The 23,282-nt window shown below is 35.3% G+C and overlaps 1 protein-coding gene across 1 annotated transcript in view; it reads left to right on the top strand.

Annotated features, from left to right (window-relative positions):
* LOC117173272 (anaphase-promoting complex subunit 10) overlaps positions 1-23,282 on the top strand; it is a 44,244-nt gene that overhangs the window by 7,321 nt on the left and 13,641 nt on the right. Inside the window, exon 2 of the mRNA XM_033361746.1 lies at positions 15,210-15,462. Within this exon, the coding sequence (XP_033217637.1) occupies positions 15,210-15,462 (253 nt within the window). The remainder of the gene's footprint in view (positions 1-15,209; positions 15,463-23,282) is intronic.

The following is a 23,282-nucleotide window of genomic DNA, read 5'->3' on the forward strand; positions in this document are numbered from 1 at the left end:
GGGAGCTCTTCTTAATATTTTGACACCAAAATCATGTCGATACACCTTACCGACTGCGAGTAAAGCCACCCACGCTTTAACTTGACAGACTGTATAGGCAAAACTAAAGTTTCTCAAAGCTCTGTAGACTTTGAGGTACAGATTCTCATTGTGACACTCACGCTCCGCGCTCGGCTTCCGACCGACATTTGTAAACAGGTTTTGTTAAATCTTTTTTTTTCTCGTAACTTTCGTCGTTTTTCCACACATTTTTTTTATTATTTTTTTTTTCAACGTTATTTTTCACGAATGTTTAAAGTTGTGATGTTTCCTCTTTATGAGATTTTCTGCGATTGAAAATTAGTCAATTTATCGACATCGCCTATTTCAAAGTTATTTTTATTTTTCTTATTATTTAAAGGAATATTTGAAGTCACGTGATTTCTCGGTTTGAGTGTGTGATGATAGCCTTGTCGCTTGAGAAAAACAGTGTGCGAGCAGCAGTGAATTGCGACAGATCGTAGCCCGATCTTTTCGGATCAGTAAAGTGATTAACTGAATAAAGACATTAATTATTACATCTTACATAAATGTCTATATAAACGAGTGAGTGAGTGATCTGTGCGGTTTTAAAAAATGGTGTTAGTCTGCCAAGTATTTTATACTTTAAATAAAATTTGAACTTATTATTTCTAACGATTCTTCTCTGTCTATTCCTGTTCTGAAAAAATTAATATTTATAAATATAAACATTAAACAAAATGGTCCTTCGAGCCGGATAGAAGATCGCGAAAAAACATTCAAAAGTGTAAAATTAATACTGAAAAGACCAAAGTGCGAAATTTCATTGAGTGAAAGCACAGGAACTAGGTGGAAAATATGACGGCTTGATGTCACATAGCAAGGATAAGCTGATGACAACATCTTCGTACGTACTGTAAGGCAGCCGTCCTTCTCCAAACAGTCTGTACTGTACTCTTTCATGCTGTCATTCTTTGTTGGATCGGTCTTTCATTATTCTTCATCTGAAGGAAGAAATAACAGGTTTTCCAGCTGATATTTAGATGATTGTCAACACAATTTTAGACGTTATTTCTAACGATTCTTCTCTGTCTATTCCTGATCTCGAAAAATTAATATTTACAAACGTAAACATTAAACAACGAATAAAAGAAAAAGTATGCGTCCTATCAAGAATCAATTCTTAACGAAATTGTACATCTTTTTTAGGATAACAATTTTTGTCAATTCATCTTTTTTCGTATCCTACATAGTTTGTCCACAAAATGGAATTTTTTATTTTTCATTATTTTTTGTGCAATAAAAATTTGAATTTTCGATTTTTTAAGAAAATCCAAAAATGTTATGATGATTTTGTAGGGCTTTAAAAAGAAATGTTTTTCTTCTCTTGACTTTTTTCATATCGTGCGTTTTTTGGCTTCAAATTTTGATTTTCTGTTGATTTAAAAAATTTTGAAAACGCTAAAACTCTGAACATATATGCAAAATGCGCTCACTCTTTGAATTTTTATCAAAAATGGCTGGTTCACGAACTCGTCCTTTCTTTTAGGACCTAAAAAAAGTGTGCCCAAGATAGATTTGATTCGTTCATTTTTTCGAGAGTTATCGTGTTTACGGACGGACGGCCGGACGGACAGACAGACAGACGCCATCGTGAAAACCTGATTTTCGAATTCAGGGGGTCTCGAAACGTGGAGATCCGTTGAAAAAGTCTGATGTCAAATTTCCGACGATTCTAATACTTTCTCAATCATAAATGATGAGAATGTAAAAATAGACAGTAAGCGTATATACCACAACCGTAAAAATCCCTTTCAGTGCCGGAAAAATCTTTGGAGTGCATTTTTAAAACCTCAAATCCGAATTATCATCGACCGCTGATAAGTTTTGAGTGTGTCATAGATTTCGCAATTTTTGTGCGCCCCGATCTAACAGCCTTAAAAGTCTTAATTGCGAACTCAATATCGTTAAATCATACACTGTACATTTGTACACAAAATACTGAAATCTTTTAAAGAATTATTTAGTATTGCAAAATTTAAAGTATTATTTTTGATAGTTTAGCGGCGTAGGATTGATAAACATATTGAGTCCAAATTGAAAATAATTGATTTGGTAAATAAATATGATTGTGTAGAATTCTCGCCTGTAGAATTAGCGATTTAGAATTTTCACATGTAGAATTAAATTGTATAGAATCATCACCGTTTCCCTCATCATTATTAATTTAAGTAAACAATAATTCGTAAATTGTTATGTATGTGTAATTAATTATGAACTAAATAAATTATAATTAAACAATAAAATTGTATAATAGAATTTTTGTTATTTTATTTTTTATATAATATTTTATAAAAAATTGATGTATCTTACTATTTATGTGTATTACGTCCCGAATTTTTAAATTGTGAACCGGATAATTTCTAAATTTCAAAATGTGTTTTTGAATTTTAATCGAACGCTTGATAAAAATTTATAAATATTTTGCCTCACATTTCTCAATTTAAGCTAAACAGCCTGAAATCGTTGGAAAATTTTAAAAACGTTTATCTATTTATTGTTGGTTTTGAAATAAAATAATTTTGAAATCAGTTATTTATGAGTTTTATAAATTTCCTCTCGTTGAAAATTACTCTAGATGTCTACAGTGTTGTTCTTGCTGCTATTTTAAATTGTAGTCAGTGAAAAAAATAGTTTTTAAGAACAGGTTTTATTTAAAACAAAGGATACAAATTTAAAATTATATATATAACATAAAATTTAGAATAAAAATGATTAAATAAAAAAATTAGAGACCCTTTTATCTGTTTTTTTCTATTAATTTCGATTTTTAAATAATTGGAATTCTTTAAAATAAAACGTTATTATTTTTCTCTGTCATATTGATATTTTATTCAGTATAAATAAAATTGAAAATACAGTTCTTTAACGACAGTCATGCTAAAAACTATGGTTCGAACAGGGGTTGGGAAGTCAGCGGAACTAACGTTACGAACTTAGATAACATTTAGTACGTTTTCTTGTTATAAACTTTTAAATAATTGTTTTGTTTTTTTGTTTTTAAGAAACCCCGTTTTCTCGTTCTTTCGCTTAAATGCTTTTGGTAGAAAAGTAGACTTATATTTTTGGTTCAATATTCATCTCGTTTGGTTAAAAATTCTAGTGTTTGGTTGAAAATTTAATTATTTTGTGAAAAACGCAACTATTTTGTTAAAAAGTCATCTTTTTTGTTTAGAAATATAGAAGGTTAGTTAAAAATTGAACTATTTTGTAAAAATTCATTCTTTTGAGTTTAGATTCACCTCCTTGGTCGGAAATTTGACTATTATATTTTTAGAAAATTAATCTTCTTGGAATAAAAAATCATTTTTAGGTTGAACTCTTTTGTTAAAAATGTAACTATCTTGTTGAAAATAATTTGTTTTTAAGGAGAATCAATTCTTTTTAAGTAACAAGTTAATATTTTGTTAAGAATTGATATTTTTATTAAAAAATGATGTTTTTCAGTTAAAAATTTATCCTTTCTACTTCAAAATTCATGCTCTTTGCTAGAAATTTGTCTTTCTATCAAAAATAAATTTTCTGCGTCGAAAATTAATTATTTTTCATTAAAAATGCAACTTTTTGAGTGTAAATTAATCTGATTTAGTTGACGATTCAACAATTTGGTAGAATATTCAACTATTCGGTTAAAAATTAACTTTTTCATTCAAAATTAAACAATTTTTATATTCTCTAAACTACAATATTTTCATGAAAATTTAACTTTTTGGTATAAAATTATCTTTTTTGTTAAAAATTCATATTTTTAAGACTCACCTTCATCTTTTGGGTTGAACTCTTTTGTTGAAAATTCAATTAATCGATTTACTTGAGAATTCATCTGTTTTGTTAAACATGTAACAGTTTTGTTGACACTTCGGGGTTTTTTGGGTCGACAATTAATATTTTTTTGTTATAAGTTCATCGTTTTTCTATTAAAAATGCAACTGCTTAGCTCTACATTATTCTATTTTGATTAAGGATTTAACAATAGGGTAGAAAATTAAAGTAGAATTCGGTTGAAAATGAACTTATATGTTAAAAATTCATATTTTTAGATTAAATTAAAATATTTTATTAAACATGAAACCATTTTTATGAAAATTGATTTTTTTCGTAGAAAATTATTTTTTTTTGTTAAAAAATCATTTATTCATATATTTGAAAGTTGGTCCAAGCTTCCCATAGTGCAGGCCTGTCCGCAGAGTGGAGTTCGACTCAATCACCAGATGTTTCAGTTCTACCATCAGTCTCTCTATTCAGCTTTGGCGGTGATCGGTTTCTGAAATGAAAGGGAGGTATCCAGTGCTGTAGATACCTAGTATATCGGAAGGTGTCATAGGGCGACTGAATTTAAAATGAAATGAAGTAATTTGGAATTTAAATAATTAATATATTAGCAGTAAAAGAATGCATAAGTCTTACAAATAGGGAAAGTACATAATATTTTATTTGAAGAAAGTTGGAAATAAATCTTCGATTAATCGCATAACGATTAACTGCATAACCCGTTTTTGTGAGAGAAAACTCAGCGAAATTTTCAACTTTCCAAGTTTATTATAACAGAGAATTTGAAGGCCCTTTTTTATTGAACTATTTAATTTTCCTATGATAAAAAAGAAAAGAGGCAATTACATTCTCTAAACTATATTACTGTATTGCATTAAATTCACATTCAATGTATGAACTTTTATAAATATTGAAGGGCAATGATTTCTACATTTTTAAAATATTAACTTACAGTTTACAAAGAAATTGTCAAAATTATTTGAAATTAGGATCTTGCTACACACCTATTTAAAGTTATGGCGCTTATATATGTCCTTTATTTATTATTGTGAAGTAAAATGTAATAGTATATTAACTAGTCTATTTTGAAATTGTTGCAATATTGATCAAATCATATTCCCATCGTAAAAAGATATAATTTTTCAAGCTCAGGATGTCAGTAAACATTTTTCTTTCGTTCGAGTTGCATTTTATAGCATTAAAATAAAAATATTGCATTTCAAATTAGTCACCCTAAAGCACCTACTTCAAAACTTATCTGCCGTACTGAATTCAGCCATTTACGTCACGTGGCACGCGTCACGAGCAACCACGAATCCTTTCCGACAGTGAGTGGAGGTTGGTGGTGGGGTTAAAGACCCAATTCGCTTTTAGTACAGTTATGACGATTCTCAAGGCTCAAATATGTGGTGTTTGAGTCGAACTTCCCTCTCTGGACGGGCCTGCCATAGTGTGATCGTGTCCCATAGACTGATAGAAATTGCTTTAGAGTCCCATAGTGTGATAGAAAAAGCGTTATACCAGTTCTACTGCGTTAAGGCAAGTTTGAAACATCTGTTTACATTATCGATGTAAACATTCCTAGCGACTAAGTTACAGCGATCGTGCCAAATTCGACTGGCGCTCTTTTTTTTAACATTTATTTAATCTTCAAATATTATAATTATTTAAAAATGTTCATAAATGGCTATTTTTGAAAGAATACGTTCAATTTATCATGTTGCGTCGTAAATTTACAAGAACTATTAATTATTTAAACAGTTTCAATTTAAAAATTAAGAGTTTGACCTTTTTAACGAATAAGCTCAATTTTTTACAGAATTATCTAAGAATACCTTTCCGATGAATTTTGTTCCATGATGCGTTTTAAATTTAAAAGACCTAATAATTATTTATACATTTTCGATTGAAAATTAAGAGTTTGGTTTTCTTACGGAGTCTACTAACAATGTTTTTCAGATGACTCTTTTTCATGTTTCTTTGTAAATTTACTAGAGTTATGAATTATTTAAACAATTTCAATTTAAAAATTAAGAGTTTGAGCTTTTTTACGGGTCAATTTGTTTACGCAGTCAACTAAGAATGTCTATTCGATGAATCTTTTCTATGATGCTTTCAGAATTTACAACAATTATCAATTATGTAAACAATGTATATCGACATATTCAGAGCTTGGTTATTTTTCACAGAGTCACCATTATTAGTACGGACTGAAGTAAGAATAACTTTTCGCTGACTTATTAAACTAGTTTAATACAAAATTAAGAATTGTTCTATTTTTTAACGAATAGGGTCAGTTTTTTACAAACTGAATTAGGAACATTTTTTCAATTAATTATACTTATCAAATTTTCAAGATTTATTATTTAAACTACTTTAATGAGCAAATCAAGAGTTTTTCCATTTTTCGAATAATATCGTCTTAATTTGTTTACGAAATCAACAAAGAATGGATTTCAAATCACTTTTTCCTACGATACTTTGCAAATTTACAATAATAATTTATGATTAGTTTATCCGGTAACTCTTTTTTTATTCTGCTTTGTAAATTTACAATGACTATTAATTATTTAAACAATTTAGAATAAAAAATTAAGAGTTTGGTTTTCTTTTCACGAGTCATGTTTCTTACGGAGTCTACTAGCAATGTTTATTCGATGACTCTTTTTTATGCTGCTTTGTATACTTAAAAGAACTATTAAGTATTTAAACAAATTGCATTAAAAAATTAAGTGTTTGATCTTTTTTCTACGAATAAGCTCAATTTTTTACAGAGTTAACTAAGAGTATCTTTTCGATGATTTTTTTCTATGTTGCTTTTTAAATTTACAAGAATATTAATTTTATTAAACCTATTTCTAAGAATGTTTTCCTAGTGAGTCTTTTCTATGTTGCTTGGTAGATTTACAACAATTCTTAATTAATTAAACATATTCCATTAAAAATTAATGGCTTGGCTTTCTTTCGACGAGTCAATTTTTTCACGGAATCTACTGCAAATATGTAATCGATGAATCTTTTTATGCTGCATTGCAAATTTATAAGAATTATTAATTATTTAACCAATTTAGATTAAAAAATTAAAAGTATTGTCTTTTTTCTACGAATAAGCTCAAGTTTTTTACAGTGTTAACTAAGAATATCTTTTCATGATTTTTTTCTTTGATGCTTTTTAAATTTACAAGAATATTAATTTTATTTAAACTATTTCTAAGAATGTATTCCCGTTGATTCTTTCGTATGTTCCTTGTTAGATTTACAATAAGTATTAATTAATTTAAAATATTCGATTAAAAATCAAGAGCTTGGCTTTCTTTGGACAAGTCCATTTTTTCACGGAATTTACCAAAAATGTTTATCAGATGACTCTTTGTCTTGTCAGACGATCCTTATCAGATGTTTGGCCTTTTTTACGAATATGCTTAATTTTTTACACAATTAACTAAGAATATTTTTCCGATATTTTTTTCTTTAATTCTTTTTAAATTTACAAGAACCATTAATTATTTAAACATCTTCGATTAAAAATTAAGAGTTTGGTTTTCTTTCAACGACAAAGTTTGTTTACAAAGTCTACTAAGAATGTTTTCCTTATGAGTCATTTCTATGTGCTAGGTAGATTTACAAAAACCATTAATTACACGGTTACAGTTATGTAACCGAACAAGAAAAATGTCTACCATAAAAGCTAATATGGAATTTGGAAGTAATAATCTTGCCGTTTCAAACCTACTTGGATTTATTAGGATATCTTTAGTTTTCACCAAAATATTGTAATTTGAAATTTTTATTTTAGCGTTTTAACCCATTAACACTGAAGTGTTTAGATTTATATAACGCATTCTCTATTGCTGACGGTACGATATTTTCTCTTCAAAATATTATCTCAGGGGTTTTCGAGGGTGCCCTTTCTATTGCCGGTGTCAGTTTTTTGTTATAACCTCTAGAAGATCCAATATGGCGGCCACAATTTAGGGCTTTAAAAAGAACAAAGGATCCCGCACAAAAAAACAACAAAAAAGCGTGCATAAAGCTAGAGAATGTTTCAATTATATCAGATCTACATTTCCGCATTTAAGTGATACCAAAGTTAAGGAAAGTATTTTTGTTGGCCCTGATATATGAAAACTTATCAAAGATAATGACTTTATCAAAACTCTTGGTTGAAATTTGTAGAATTAAATGTATAGCAAAAATGAATCATTATATTCTAAGAACAGTACGTGTGTGGCCGAGTGAAGAAATTGTTTATATGATATTCGAGCAGGACTGGACTCGCCTAAAGTCTTTCTCACAAAGGGTGCTGGTGCAAATGAGTAATCATAAGTTAGTCTTGATCAGTATTAGATACAAGAAAGACGTGCCTTCCGAAGTGCTCTTTAAATAAAAAGCACAAGTTCATTTCAGAGTATAACGTTTGTTTTATTCCCATAGCCTAATTCCAATAAAAACCATGACATCTATTGAAAAGGATACATGGTTGAGTTTCAAAGATGTTGTACAGAAATTTTTAGGGAACAATCGAAATCCAAAGTTTAGAACTATTGTATCTAGTATGTTGAAGAATTTTAAAAGATTAGGTTGTTTGATGAGTATGAAATTACATTTTCTCAAAACTCATTTGGATTATTTCTCAGAAAATGTTGGAGCATTCAGTGAAGAAATGCGCGAACGCTTTCATCAAGACCCCAAAAAGAGCAACATTATCAAGTTCGATGCAATGTAAGAATGATGGCCGACTATTGCTGGTCTTTGCAAAGAAATGATAATGACCCTACTAGTCATAAACGAAAGTCTCTTCAACGATCGTTTGACATGAAGCGCGAACGTTTCCATAAGAAAACAAGCAATTAGTTTCACCTTAATTGGACATACAATCGTAAGTCTTGCCTTAACTGGCTGGGCAATCGTAAGTCTTGCCTTGACTTCTGGACGATTCAAAGCCTTGCTTAGACTGACTGGGCGATTTAAAGTCTTGCCTTGACCGGCTGGGCAATCTAAAGTCTTTCCTTGATTGACTGGGAAATCTAAAGTCTTGCCTTAATTGGCTGGGAAATATTAAGTATTTCCTTGCGCAGCTGGACAATCCCAAGTCTTGCATTAACTGAATGGGCAATCGTAAGTCTTGCCTTGACTGGCTGGACGATTCAAAGTCTTGCCTTGACTGACTGGACGATTCAAAGTCTTGCCTTGACTGACTGGGCTATTCAAATTCTTGCCTTTATTGGCTGTGAAATCCAAAGGCTTGTCATAATTGGCTGGGTAATCTAAAGTCTTGCCTTAATTGGCTGGAAAATATTAAGTACTTTCTTGCTTAGCTGAACAATCCCAAGTCCAGCCTTAAGTGGCTGGAAAATATTGAGTCTTGCCTTAGTAAGCTGGAAAATCCTAAGTAAATTTACAATATTAAATAAATCATAATAGTAAAATTTGTTTTTTTTTTTAAAGCCCTAACTGTTTTGCATAATTCGCTCTTCTAGGAGTTATAACAAAAAACTGAGCCAATCGAAAAGGGACCCCCGAAAACCCCTCAGATAACATTTTCAAGGGACAATGGCATATCATTTCGGCGTTAATGGGTGAATACGCTAAATTGAAAAATTTCATTTCAAGGTTAGCCCACTTGTAGTGTGGAATTCAATTATTTCACGAAATGTAAACGGCTAAATTCGCTGCTCCCAGGGTTAGGTGGGTTAACCTGTTTATGATTTGGTAGGGGTGATTTCTGGGTTTAGGTGGATTAGCAGGTAGGAGGGTTAACCCTCTTGTGGCATGGAACTTCATTATTCCAAGAAAAATACGCGACTAAACTTATTGTTCCCTGAGTCAGGTGGGTTATCATGCTTGTGCCTTGTATCCTTTGTTCTTTTTTAAAGCCCTAAATTGTGGCCGCCATATTGGATCTTCTAGGGGTTATAACAAAAAACGGACACCGGCAATAGAAAGGGCACCCTCGAAAACCCCTAAAATAATCTTAAGAAAAATATCGTACCATCAGCAATAGAGAATGCGTTGTATAAATCTGAGCACCTCAGCGTTAATGGGTTAAAACGCTAAAATAAAAAATTTCAAATTACAATATTTTGGTGAAAAATAAAGATATCCTAATAAATCCAAGTAGGTTTGAAAGGGGAAGATTATTACTTTTAAATTCCATATTAGCTTTGTGGTAGACATTTATCTTTTACAGTTACATAACCTAAAAAACAGCTAAAAACGCGTCTTTTTCACTTTTAGGTTAGGATATCTTGAAAAACTGACGTACAGGAGCAATTTTGAGTTCGGATTCGGATTCAGCGCATCAAAATGTTTCGGAAATGTTTGGTCTGCTTTCTGGCTTTTGAATTTTGTCAAATTTTGTTGGCCTGTGTTATTTAAACAATTTACATTATGAAATGAAGATTATGGTCTTTTTCTATGAATAAGCTCAATTTTTTACAGAATTAACTAAGAATATGTTTCCGATGATTTTTGCTCTGTAAAGCTTTTTAAATTTACAAGAACTATTCATTATTTAAACATATTTGATTAAAAATTAGGAGTTTGGCTTTCTTATTACGAGTCAAGTTATTTACGGAGTCTACTACAAATGTTTATCCGATGATTCTTTTTTTATGCTGCTTGGTAGATTTACAAGAAGTATTAATTATTTAAACATTTTCGATTAAAAACGAAAAGTTTGTATTTCTGGCCACAATTCAATTGGTTTGCGGAGTCTTATAACAATGTATGTCCGCATTTACTAATGGGATTCTGTTATGCTTGTAAAATTTTCATTTGGCGAAGTAGATCTTCTTTCTCTGCCTGTGATTTTCCTTCCACAGACATAAACTTTTGTAAGGTTTTGCATGGGATCACTTCCTTGGTTGTATTCGGACAACAAGGAGGTTCTATTTCTCGGAGGAGTCCTTAAAATTGAGCTTTTCTTTACGAAAGGGTCGATTTGGTTTTTTGTTCTTTCTGTGTCTTAATGCCCTGTTGATTGCCGTGTCCATTGCCGTGTCCATTTCCTGCTCGTTAACTTTTGTTTTGTCAGAGATAGGGATTGGCATGAATTTTCGCCAGCGCTTCGTGCGTGTAGGGGCGGGTCGAAATAACAGGGAATGTGTATACCCTCGGGACTCTGTCCTACATCTCTGTCACGTCAGCGGGTAAGTCAGGCGTGGTTCGGAGCACTGTCAGTGGGCCGCAGCAGGAAACGATCATGTTTTTCAGCGAGCATTCCCTTATCTGTTACCTGGGGACGCGCCATATATGGGTTACAGATACCCACTATGGGATAGATGAATAGCTGAATAGATTGATAGATCGATAGATGGAAAGATGGGCAGATAGATAGATAGATCGTTAAATTGTTGTCATAAGGACAGCCGCGGTGTTTCAATTAGAGTGGGTGTCATTCTGCAAAATTGCACCTGATCTCAGCGGGATTGCGGCAAAGTTTTAGCTGTAACCACCTCACACGACCGTAAGATAGGTGGATACAGCCAGTGATTGAATCTATACGACGACTTGGCAGAAGTCAGCAAAACTGGTATGTGATGGTCTTGATAACTTCTGGTGGAAGAAGTTTACTTCTACATACTAACATCAGGTCCACATATTCACCTCATATTAAAAGTCGGAGACGCCCATTTCGCAGTGCTGGTGTCAGGACGCGCTATACTTCAACCGAAGAAAGGTGACTTGTCCAACCCAGAGAATAACAGACCAATAATTTGTTTGAACACGGTGAATGAGATCTTTACAGCTGTCCTAAATGACAGGGGGTTTAAAAGAATTAAGCCTGCGTGAAGAAAGATGTACGAACAACGGGGCTCGTAAAAAGGTGTAACCGGTTGCCAAGAGAACCTGCTAATTTTCAGGTGCATCTGCAAAGACGCAGCATCTATCAGCGCGGCCTGTCGATGGCCTAGAATGATTATCGGAAAGCTTTAAATTCAACCTCTTACAGACTTTTTAGCTGTCTGTTGGAAAACTTGAAGGTTCACTCTCTCATCTGGAAATTGTATGACAAGGAATAGCCTCACCTTCCAGATGAGCATCTTTCAGGGCGACAGCCTGACTCCTCTGCTCTTTTCCATCATACTTTTGCCACTATCTCTCGCACTACGCATTTCTCCTAGGTTCATCTGCGAGGACACTAATCATCGCGAACATAAGTTTACTCATATATTTTATGTGGATGACGTTCAGGTCTATGCAATTGTGTTAAGATTAATCTGAAGCGAGGACGGATTATTAGTGTTCCCGGATATTCCGAGCATGTGGGTATAAGTGTTTTTGAACATTTTGATCTATCGGCGTTGAACAAGTATTTGCTACCAAAATGCTTGCCGTCCCTGTTCTACTCTGCTCGTTCTACTATGCTCTGCGAAAATAGGACTACTACTTAATAATCCTAATGAAAAAAGGCACCCGTCAGTCATCTAAGAGTATATAAAATCCCTTGTTTTTGTGGCAAAGTTTATATTGAAGAAACCGGGAGAGCGGTGAGCCAACGTATAAAGGAACATGCGAGTAAAGTCGGGCTAAAACATTTCTCTCAATCAGCACTTGCTGAACATTATATCGAAACAGGACATAGCATTTATTTGGACAAAACAACAGTAATTGCAACAACATACAATATCTTTCCAAGAAAACATATAGAAGCAATCGAAATCTTAAAACACCCTAGTAACATAAATAGGGTATAAATTCGTAGTTTTTAAACGATTGGAACCTGAAGTATCTCATTTAATGAAAATCAATCATCGTGAAATCATTAAATCTATTACCCGATACTTATTTACAATATTTACAGTTTTCTTACACCTACTTCCTCTCCTATTTACAATCTTTTCATCTCTATTCCTCTTTCTCCTTCCTTCTCTTCTCTATCTTACCCAACACCCACTTCACCCATGCTACTACCCTTTTGCGCCCCCCCCCCCTTTCATTCAAAAATACCACCATGCTTATTCCACACATTCTCTTCTCTCTAGAAAGCCAGAAACCATTAAAATACTCCATGCAACCGCATCTCATTCTCTCTATAAGTTCCTGACTTCCTTGCGCTCCTTTCTCACACACACTTTGCGATCTGTCCCTTGTCCCAGTGTCTATTTTACATACCTATCCTGTATCCTAATTACCTCCCCACTTAACTTCCACCCCCACACCTCCACTCCGTAAAATAAAACACTCATCACTGGCGAACCAATCAAATTTCATTCTTCTTATAAAATCATCTGCGAACAGCCTCTTACCCAACCCCCACACCTGCCTCATCACGATTTTGCCCTTCCCAGTCTTTCTTTTATATGTATATCCACTCCCCCATTCCTCCGAAATAGGAATCCCAGGTACACAAACTCTTTCACCTAGTGTACCGCTCCTGTACTCTGACCTATTTTTGTCCAAGTATCTTCTCAACCTTTTCATCACCTCCTTTAAAGCCTCTTTGGTAACAGCACTATGTCATCTGCATATGCGAGTGACCATATCCTGATTCCTCCTACTCTAAATCATATACTACGCTTACCCTGGCCTCTCTACACTTCCCTCTCTTGCATTGCCTCGCACAGCTTCCCCCTATCCGCCGAAGGGAACGCGCCTTTAAGATCTAAAAAAACGCGTACACTTTAGTTCACTTTTTGGCTAGTTCTCTATCCACCACGTGCTGCAAGACGTAAATATTGCCAATAGTGCTCATTCCCTCCCTAAAGCCCGCCTACATATCGGGCAATATTCATTTCCCCTCAACACTCTTCCGTAGCCTATCTGCTAACACAGTAACGTATATTTTGTACACTGTATTCATTAGCCTAATTCCTCTATATTTTTTCTGCCTCTGCCTATCCCCTTTTTTATACAGTGGCACGATCAACCCCTCCCTCCACCCTCTTGGGAATCCCTTCCCCTCCATACTTTTTTCACTACCCCCTTCAGCCTCTCCGTTACATCTTGCGTGCTAAATAGCCACGCTTCGTTCTCTACTCCACCTAGCCCTGCTGTCTTAGACTTTTTCAACTTCCTTATCTGCTTCTCTATCTCCTCATCATTCAGCTCCTCTGGATCTACCACCCTCTTTCTTCTAATCCGCTCATCTCCCTTGCGTGTATCTGATTCTTGAAATAAATCTTGAAAGAAATTATACATGTAGAAGATAATTAATAGGTTTATGAAACATAGGGTATGGATAAGTGAGAAGATAGGGAGTGACGAATGGAGGTAATTTCTTCAAAGATTTATTTCAAGAATCAGATACGCGGAAGGGAGCTGAGCGGATTAGAAGAAAGAGGGAGCAGAGGAGCTGAATGATGAGGAGATAGAGAAGCAGATAAGGAAGTTGAAAAGGTCTAAGGCAACAGGGCTAGGCGGGGTAGAGAACGAAGCGTGGCTGTTTAGCACAAAAGATGTAAGGGAGAGGCTGAAGGGGGTAGTGAAAAAAGTATGGAGGGGAAGGGATTCCCAAGAGGGTGGAGGGAGGGGTTGATCGTGCCACTGTATAAAAAAGGGGATAAGGAGAGGCAGAAAAAATATAGATGAATTGGGCTAATGAATACAGCGTGCAAAATATACGCGACGGTGTTAGCAGATCGGATGCGGAAGAATGTTGAGGGGAAATGAATATTGTCCGATACGCAGGCGAGCTTTAGGGAGGGAATGAGCACTATTGGCAATATTTACGTCTTGCAGCACGTGGTGGATAGAGAACTAGCTAAAAATTGAACCAAAGTGTACGCATTTTTTTAGATCTAAAAGGCGCATTCCCTTCGGCAGATAGGGGGAAGCTGTGCGAGGCAATGAAAGAGAGGTCAGTGGAGAGAGGTCTGATCGAGAGGTTAAGGGAAGTATATGAGTTCGAGTAGGAGGAGTCAGGATATGGTCACTCGCATATGCAGATGACATAGTACTGTTGTCAAAGAGGCAGTACACATCGACTGTACCGGATGCATTTAGTTACAATAATTTTCCTTGCGAACGGTGCTCTCGGAGGTGCGAAGCTATCACGGTTTAACTTTTTTCGCGTATAGGAAATAGTTGTTGCGATAAAATAGAAACCTTAGTAAGTTTTAGGTTAGCTGATAAGTCGCATAAGGTATTCAACAAATAGTTCTGGCTCTCTAGAACGATTAACGAATGCCTAACCTCCTCCCGAAAAATGGTATTTTTCACTCATTGTCTTTCTATTACAGTTTTCGTGGTACGGTTTAATCCTCTGTATAGGAATATATGTAGAAATCAGTGTTTTATACATTTTTTGTCCACATAAATGAGTTTTTTTAAAGCTGTTACTGATCTGTTTTATAAGAAAGATAATATCAAAATTTGGGGTTACCTAATTTTTCGTCAATTTGTGTCTATACCTGATACCTCACATTCTATTGTAGGAGATAAGGATCCCGTTCAAGAAGAGTTAGCAGGCAGAGTTCGAGAAATGGGAAATCAGGCAATCTGGAGTTTATCCAGCTGCAAACCGGGTTTTGGAGTGGACCAACTGCGGGATGATATTACTGAAACTTATTGGCAATCGGATGGACAATTACCTCATCTTGTAAACATTCAGTTTAGGAGAAAAACTACTATTCGCGACATATGTATTTATACAGATTACAAACTCGATGAAAGCTACACTCCCAGTAGGTAAGCAATTTCAATCGTCATACGTGTACGGTAATGAGACAATGATTTTTCTATCTTAGATATTTAATCCTGCAGAATTTACAGTCATAACTTTCATACTAAGAAAAAACTTAGAATTTAAATTGGTAGTTTCTCCTTAACGTCCCAGTAAATGTTAATGAAATAAAACATTAAATAGATATATGTTTGATTCGTACAGACGAAGAAAATATTTATAGTTTTCGTAACTGATGGCAAAAATGATGGTGTAAGTTTTTTAGCTGCATATAATTAGCCCCTAAATAAGTCTTGAAGGCGGGAAAGCATGCGCGTAAATAATTGTGCGCAACATTCCCCTCCTTTCTTAATAAAGGACCATTAATTCAGACATGACGTCGGAATAAAGAACATAAATCGAACTTAAGTTAAATGTTAATTTCTTTTCGAAAATAATTTTTAGAGGGGGGGAGTCAATTGCATAACCTGGCATTTTAAGGTATAAAAAATCACGTTCGAGTGGCTTGTACGGTTAATTTTCAACAAGATAAATGAAACCAAATCAATTTATGCACATAATGTTTAACTGAGGCCATCTTTAAGTCATTTTTGGAATAAATGATTCATATATAAAATGATATACTGCACTGTACGTATGCAGGGAATTTATGATTTAAAAAATAATAAAAACAAATTTTCCGGATATTTTTGCTAAAATTACCAATAACTACCGAAAACGTTTGAATATCAGAATCTCGTCAACTCATTATGAAGTGAGTTTTTCATTCCGTCACTTCTGTAGAGTAATTTTGCATCAAAATAACAAGCGTAAAAGCTAGAAAAAGTAATTTTGCCAAAAGGGCGCAAATGCAGTAGCTAGACAAAGTAATCTGGTTTAAAGAACGCAAGTGAAAAGAAGCAGTGACAGTAAAAGTTTAGTGAAGAGTCTCGATGCGTGAAGTATCGGTGCGTAAGGTGTACTCTCGTTACTGACCATAAGTACAAGCGGATTTTGCGCAATAGTTATTCCCTGTGTGCTTTTATGATACGTTACCTGTGATGATATGAAATCCTGTCTAATGTACAGCTAAGGGTTGCGTGTATTTAAAACAATTCTGATTTCGGACTAATCGTGGGGCGTAGTAACAAGTCTGTGTGAGCTTGGGTGAGACTGTTTCGCAACTAGAGTATTAGCACTACAGATCACGTTGCAATTCAGCCGACACAGAAAGATTACCCGAATTCTCGCCCATTTTACCGTGCGTTTTAGGACACGGAACGCATTTAATTTCTTCGTAATACCCAATTCAACGGGACGTGATCACGATCCAAGGTCGGCCACATGGCAAAGTAACAGCTCAATGAAAAATAATGTCTACCGTATATCCACAAATTATTATTTTCATGCTAAAAAAAATTTATAGATTGCCGCAAACAATGAATGTGCCACCACAAGTGAATTTGTGACAGCTGACACAAATCGAAAAAATAATGTATATGGTGCATATGAGCAGTTCCATGTCAAATCATCTGAATGATTTCAAAATCTGAAAAGTTTCAAAAACATACTTTTTGGGAAAAAATTCAAAAAATTTTTGGATTTTTTTTATAACAATTTTTTTTTTACTGAATTTATAAAAAAATGTACTTTTTATTTTCTTCATTTGTGTATAAATAGGGTAAATAAAATATTCAATATATATAATTTATGATTTTCATAAGAGTATTTTTCGAATATATTCTCTAAACAACACTTATCGACTATGAAACACCGTACCGACCAGGGGCGCCGGAACGATTTTTTTCATGGGTGGGCTCACCGAAAATATGTTCAAAAATATAAATTTAAGATAAATATTAGGTTTATTTTATTATTAGATTTAGTCATTTGATGGGTGGGCTTAAGCCTACCCAGTCCACACGGCTCCGACGCCCCTGGTACCGACCATAGGTTCATAGATCTTTTTATGTATATGCGAAGACTGCTTTAATTATTAATTAAAACTTTATGTCTTTTCGTTATTAATCACCATGAATAATTATTATAAATTATTGTTATAAACCTTTACCATTTATATTCTAAATTATATTATAAATTTATATGTCAAATTCTAAGAAATAACACGCCATACAAATGTAAATGCGCATTCACTGACGTCATAACCAATCGGAAGATGAGAAATCTGACGAAGTAATACGCGAGGCCCATCCAGTAAAACACAGTTGTTGGAAAGACCATAAACGTTATCGTTATATGTGGTCTTTAAGTACCCATGAAGCGAATGTATCGCAAGCACGAGCACGTGGCCTTCCACCTATGCACTAACCCAGACTCTATGCTATAAAACAATGTCAGAAGAGTGTTCTAACAAGGAAATATTCTCCACCCCTGATGGTATTTTACCTATATATACCCATTAGTCAGTGATCCCTAAAGGCAAGAAAACCCTACTATAGAATTATCTGCAAATGCATTTTGTAGCAATACAATAGTCTGAGGGAGAGAAGTTAACACTGCTTTTCAAATGCGCGTAATAACACTTGTTAATAATAAATTATCCCGAAAAAAAGTCGGACATAAGACCACTTGTTTTTATAACTGTGACCTTAAAAGGCAAGCCTTTTAGTAAAGTGACATAGTTGACTTAGGCTTAAATCGTTTTTATCTAGGCCCATTTGGCATTCAGTTAATTTATCAGCTACCACTGTCAATATTGCAATATTATCGATTGTATTTCGCTACCAGCCCTACAGCCATTCACAACTTCGAATTAGACTACCCTCACCAATCGTCCGCTTCATGGTCCCATACCGAAATGCAAAAATTAAAGTTAACTTGTTTTCTCGATTAATAAATCCCTTTGCTCACCGATAACCGACCAGTCACATATCTTCCTCCTTCCTTCTCTACCCCTCCGTCCTATCTAATACCGCCTTCACCGATGCTACTGCCGCTTTGTCCCCCCCTTTCATGCATCAATACCTCTATGCTAATTCCACTCATTTCTACTTCCTCACACTCCTCCAAATAGTAGTCTACCCATGCATCCTCCTTCCAGCATAATTCACACATCCTCCTCTCCCCTGCTGCTTTCTCTCTCTTCATGCCGTTTTTCTTAAGCATCTCATATATTAGGTCTACAAATTAATTCGGTGCCTTTACTTTATTATGTTGTAATTCTGGTTTAAACTTGAATTTTTCCCGCCATATGGTGGTTTCAAAAAGCAAACCTTAAGCTTTAAAACATACTATTATAGGTTCCTGTCATGCGTATTAACCCTCAAAAAGCATTAGTGAAAACTATGTCTTCAGACAAGGACCATTTGAGACACTGTATTCTTTTTGAATTTGAAATGAAAAAAATGCAGCTGAGCTGACCAAAATTTTTTTCTCAGCCTTAGGAGAAGGCGCAATTACACATAAAACAAGAAAAAGTAGTTCCAGAAATTTCGCAATGGTGATTTTGATCTTTCCGACCGTGAAAGACCTGGTCAGCCGAGAAAATTCGAAGACGAGGAACTGGAACAACTTGTGGTGGAAAATTCTACACAAGCATAAAAAGAACTAATACACGCTCGCTGAGTTACTCAGCAAACAATTTCCTATTGCTTGCATCGACTAGGAAGAATTCAAAAGACAGGCCGATGGGTACCGCATGTGCCCATTTAGGAGAACAAGGGGAGGCGTTACGACACGGCACTGTCTCTGTTATCGCGCTTGAAACGGAAGGTTTTTTTGTTAAGGATCTGGTAAAACATAAAAGTTATACTGTATTATGAGATGCTAAAACCGAGTGAAACTGTTACTGCTACGCAATATCAAGAGCTACTCAATATTTGGAGTGAAGAAATTAAAGTGAAAAGACTATTAATGGGAAATGGGACTAGTTATGTGCTTTTTATGCATGACAGTGCAAAACCACACGCAGAAAGTTTGACAAAATACGCTTTAAATTTATTGCGCAGGGAAGTTCTCCCTCAAGTAGCTTATTCTCCAGATATGGCTCCTACAAATTAACACCTATTTCGATCCCTTTAACATCACATTTTGGATACGCACTTAAATTTATTCTCATATTTACAAGCTCGACTCCCCGTTATAATCCTTAAATTCGTTCTTCCTGTCTGCTCCATAGCAATATAGTTAGACATATTCCTAGGCAACCCTATAGTCCACTTTACATATCTTTCCGGTATCCTATTTACCTCTTCACTTTCTTTCCACCGCCATACTTCCACTCCATAAAATAAGAACTCATCAATAGCGAATCGAAAAATTTTATCCTCCTTCCAAAATCATCTGCGAACAACTTCTTTCCCAGCCGCCACACTTGCTTTATCATCACATATGCCCTTCTCACTCTCTTTTATATGACCGTTCACTCCTCCATTCCTTCGAAACAGGAACCTCCTTGTCTGAAATCCATAGCCTTGGACTTTTCTGCATTCAACTCTAATCTATTCTTATCCAGGTATCTTCGCAACCTTTTCATCATCTTCTTTAAAGCAAAGTGTCTAAGTGTTAGACTATGTATTGGACTAAGCCGACACCCTTGCCTCAACCACCTGCCCATCCAGAAACCCTCTAAATTTCCTCACCTCCTCTCACCCTATTATTCTTCTCCTTATATGCCTCCCTTACCCTCTCTATAAAGTCTCTCTCCACTCCACTCTCCTCCATCGCCTCCCACAACCTCCCACTCGACATCATTCTGTAGCTTTTCCGCATCCTATCCGCCAACACCATCGCGTATATTTTTTACACCGTGTTCATTAGCGTAACCCCTCTATAGGTTTCCGACCTCTCCCTATACCCATTTTGTACAGTGGCATGATCAACCCGTCCCTCCACCTTCTTGGTGATCCCTTCCCCTCCATATGTTTTTCACTACCCTCTTCAGCCTCTCTCTTTCCTCTTCTGTGCTAAACAGCCACGCTTTGTCGCGTTCCCCGTCCAGCCTTGCTGCCTCAGATCTTTTCAACTTTCTTATCTGCTTCTCTATCTCCTCGTCATTCAGCTCCTCCCCATGTAGCTCCTTTCTCGTAGCTGTTGTTTTTGTATAGAATATATTGAATTAAGTGCCGTATCCCAGGAAGATACCTGATTGCCTACTCCTCTTACCTAACTCAGGGCTCTCTTCACGCCAAGAGCTGCTAACTCACTGCTTTTATCGTACGGAGCCTTAGATTATTGAAATTTATACTCATGCCAAATTACGCCTTACTAACGCTCCCTTGTGTTTGAATATCTGGATTCCGGTTAACATTTTCAAGGTGCGAAAATTTCTAGGAGTAGCCTCATGGTACCTGGACTGTCCTTTGGCAGACGAAACAACCTTAGGTCTGGGCGAAGACCAACAAACCGCATTTTAGAATATTTGCTTTTACCTAGCTACTAAACCGGTTTGGACTCGTCCAGATTTTTGTAAATAATTTACATTACAAACCGATGCTAGTTCCAGGGAGACACAGTAATGGAACTAGTAGTAAAGATAATGAGTGATGTTTGCCGTGGACCCACCGAGCATTTTCACGCATGCCCAGAGGCTCAGTCCACCCCTAACTAGTTCTAAGGAGTTAGGAGCCTTTTCCAACCAGACGATACACATTGCAGAAAGAGTGATCGTGAATTTGCTGTCGTCTGGGCCATAAAAAACTTTCGATGCTATATAGAGGGTTCCCACTTCACGGTGGATATCGATCATTACAGTTTTCGATGGCTAGTTAATTTAAAATGCCGGCAGGTCGTTCGGGAACGCAGAATCACCGATACACTATAGTTTATCACAATGGGACGAGCCATCATATACCCCACACTTTATCGCGTATATATGAGAGAGACCAACTGTTGCTGTCGATCCATGGTCTCACGATCTACATGAGGCGGTCGAAAAATTTCGCGCCAGATTCTCAAATAGCAAAGCCCAAAATCCATCCGAATCTAGTCTTAGTCTGATTTTATCGGCCAAATAAGTATTTGTATATGTACTTATTAAATAAAAGTCCGTAGGCTAAATGGCCCTCTAATGAACAAGATAATACAAGGTGATTACAAATTTGTGCAAGCACTGACTTTTTTAATGATAGAGTGAAGGTGCTTTTCTAATATCGCATAGTACCTTACTCCATAACCGGGCACCTTTTACTATAAATGACCTTCGAAACTCACACGTTCTGTGTAAAGGAATCTTAAGGATTTTATTTCTGTTATAAAGCTTAGACTATGTTGGAAGTTCTCTATCCATTATATTAAATAGATACTTTGTTATGAGACATAGTGTAGAGCAAATTACGCATAAAGAACTGTCCTCTCTTGGCAACATTAAGCAGACTAGCCTTAAGTTGGTATGGAGTTATGCGTTCGTATTTGGGAAAATTGTAGATAAAACGACACAAGAGTTTAATGCACGCTCGAGCTTTAAATTTAAATCGTCGGTCAAATTATCATATACTAAACAGCCAGCTTAGACTCTCAACCAATAGTATCCGAGTGGAGGCAGGTAAAAAAACCTTATATATGTGTATTCGCTGTAGAATTCTTTATGTTTTCCTCAAGATTTTCCGCATCTGTTCCTTCCAGGAGAAGCTAATTTTATTGAAATATTCCAGATATTTAACCATTTCAGAAAAAGGGATAGTGAAATACTGACACAAAGTGGAGGGAATGATGGCAGAGTGTCAAGCGACCGAGATGAAGTAGGTCCAAAAACAATTGCCTGAGCTTAGTCCGGGCTAAAAACACGATTTGTAAACTTTGAAATCGTCAGCATATTTATGTTAGGTTCAATGTTGAAGTTCACTTCCAAAGTCAGAGGTGAACAAATTGAAGAGGAGGGATGCCAGAATGGACCTCTGAGAAACCCTACTCTTGATTTCCCACAATTCAGAAAGCCCAACTCTACTATTAATAATCATGCGAGACTGAGTATTACAAGAGGACTTAAATCATTTGATGACAGAGTTTGGCACGTTAAAATATTTCAACTTTTGTGGAAGTAGCTTATAGTTAACTCAAATGTGCTTTAATCGAAAGTCTTCGAATAATCAAACAGAACAATGATCTTGATCTTTTTATTATTTATTGCTAATTTGAGATCGGTCGTTAGATATTTCGAGAAATTTGGAGTCACAGGCGAAAAATTTGTTCAATAGGTTTACACAATGCACATAAAATAGAAATTGACCGGAAGACTTTTGGGGAAGTAAGTTTAGAAAATTTGGGAAATGGCCTTTTTCCCAATATCAGGGAAGATATTTACCTGTAGGAAAGCATAATAAATATGCAAAAGAATAGGAATGTTCATTGGAGGAGCAAGTTTAATAATTTTGATTGATATTTCATCAGTTCTAATGGAAATTTTTCCTTTGGCAGAAATGTTCTATATACCCAGACAAGTGATTTGACCTGTAGGACGCTTGACATTTTGGGTGTGTTCTCAAATTAGGGTTTCTTTTCTAAAAAATAACAAAATTTTCAAAAATCTTATCATTTCTGCTACAAGCATGATCTAGTAGTCGATGCCATGTGATTTTGAATTTCTTTCAACAAATCCAGTGTCAAAAATAAAAATAAAAATTTACCATGTAGTTCATGATAATAAAAACTCTACAGTCAGTGGAACCTCTATACATACCCTTTATTGCTGCATTCAGCGTGATAACCTATACACGCTGTACTGCATGGCAGACCGTAACTACGACTCAGGCAATTCGTATCGTAGGGCTCAAACAGGTTCCAAAAAAGATTCTTTAAGGTTAGGGGGCTACCTACTTCCTGGAGCTGCTAAAAAGAGGCAAATAAGTTTGCCCCTGCGACTGTCCCACGCCGAATGGCAACTGATTTA

Source organism: Belonocnema kinseyi, chromosome 5 (genome assembly GCF_010883055.1).
Source record: "Belonocnema kinseyi isolate 2016_QV_RU_SX_M_011 chromosome 5, B_treatae_v1, whole genome shotgun sequence".
NCBI classification, from domain to species: Eukaryota; Metazoa; Arthropoda; class Insecta; order Hymenoptera; family Cynipidae; genus Belonocnema; species Belonocnema kinseyi.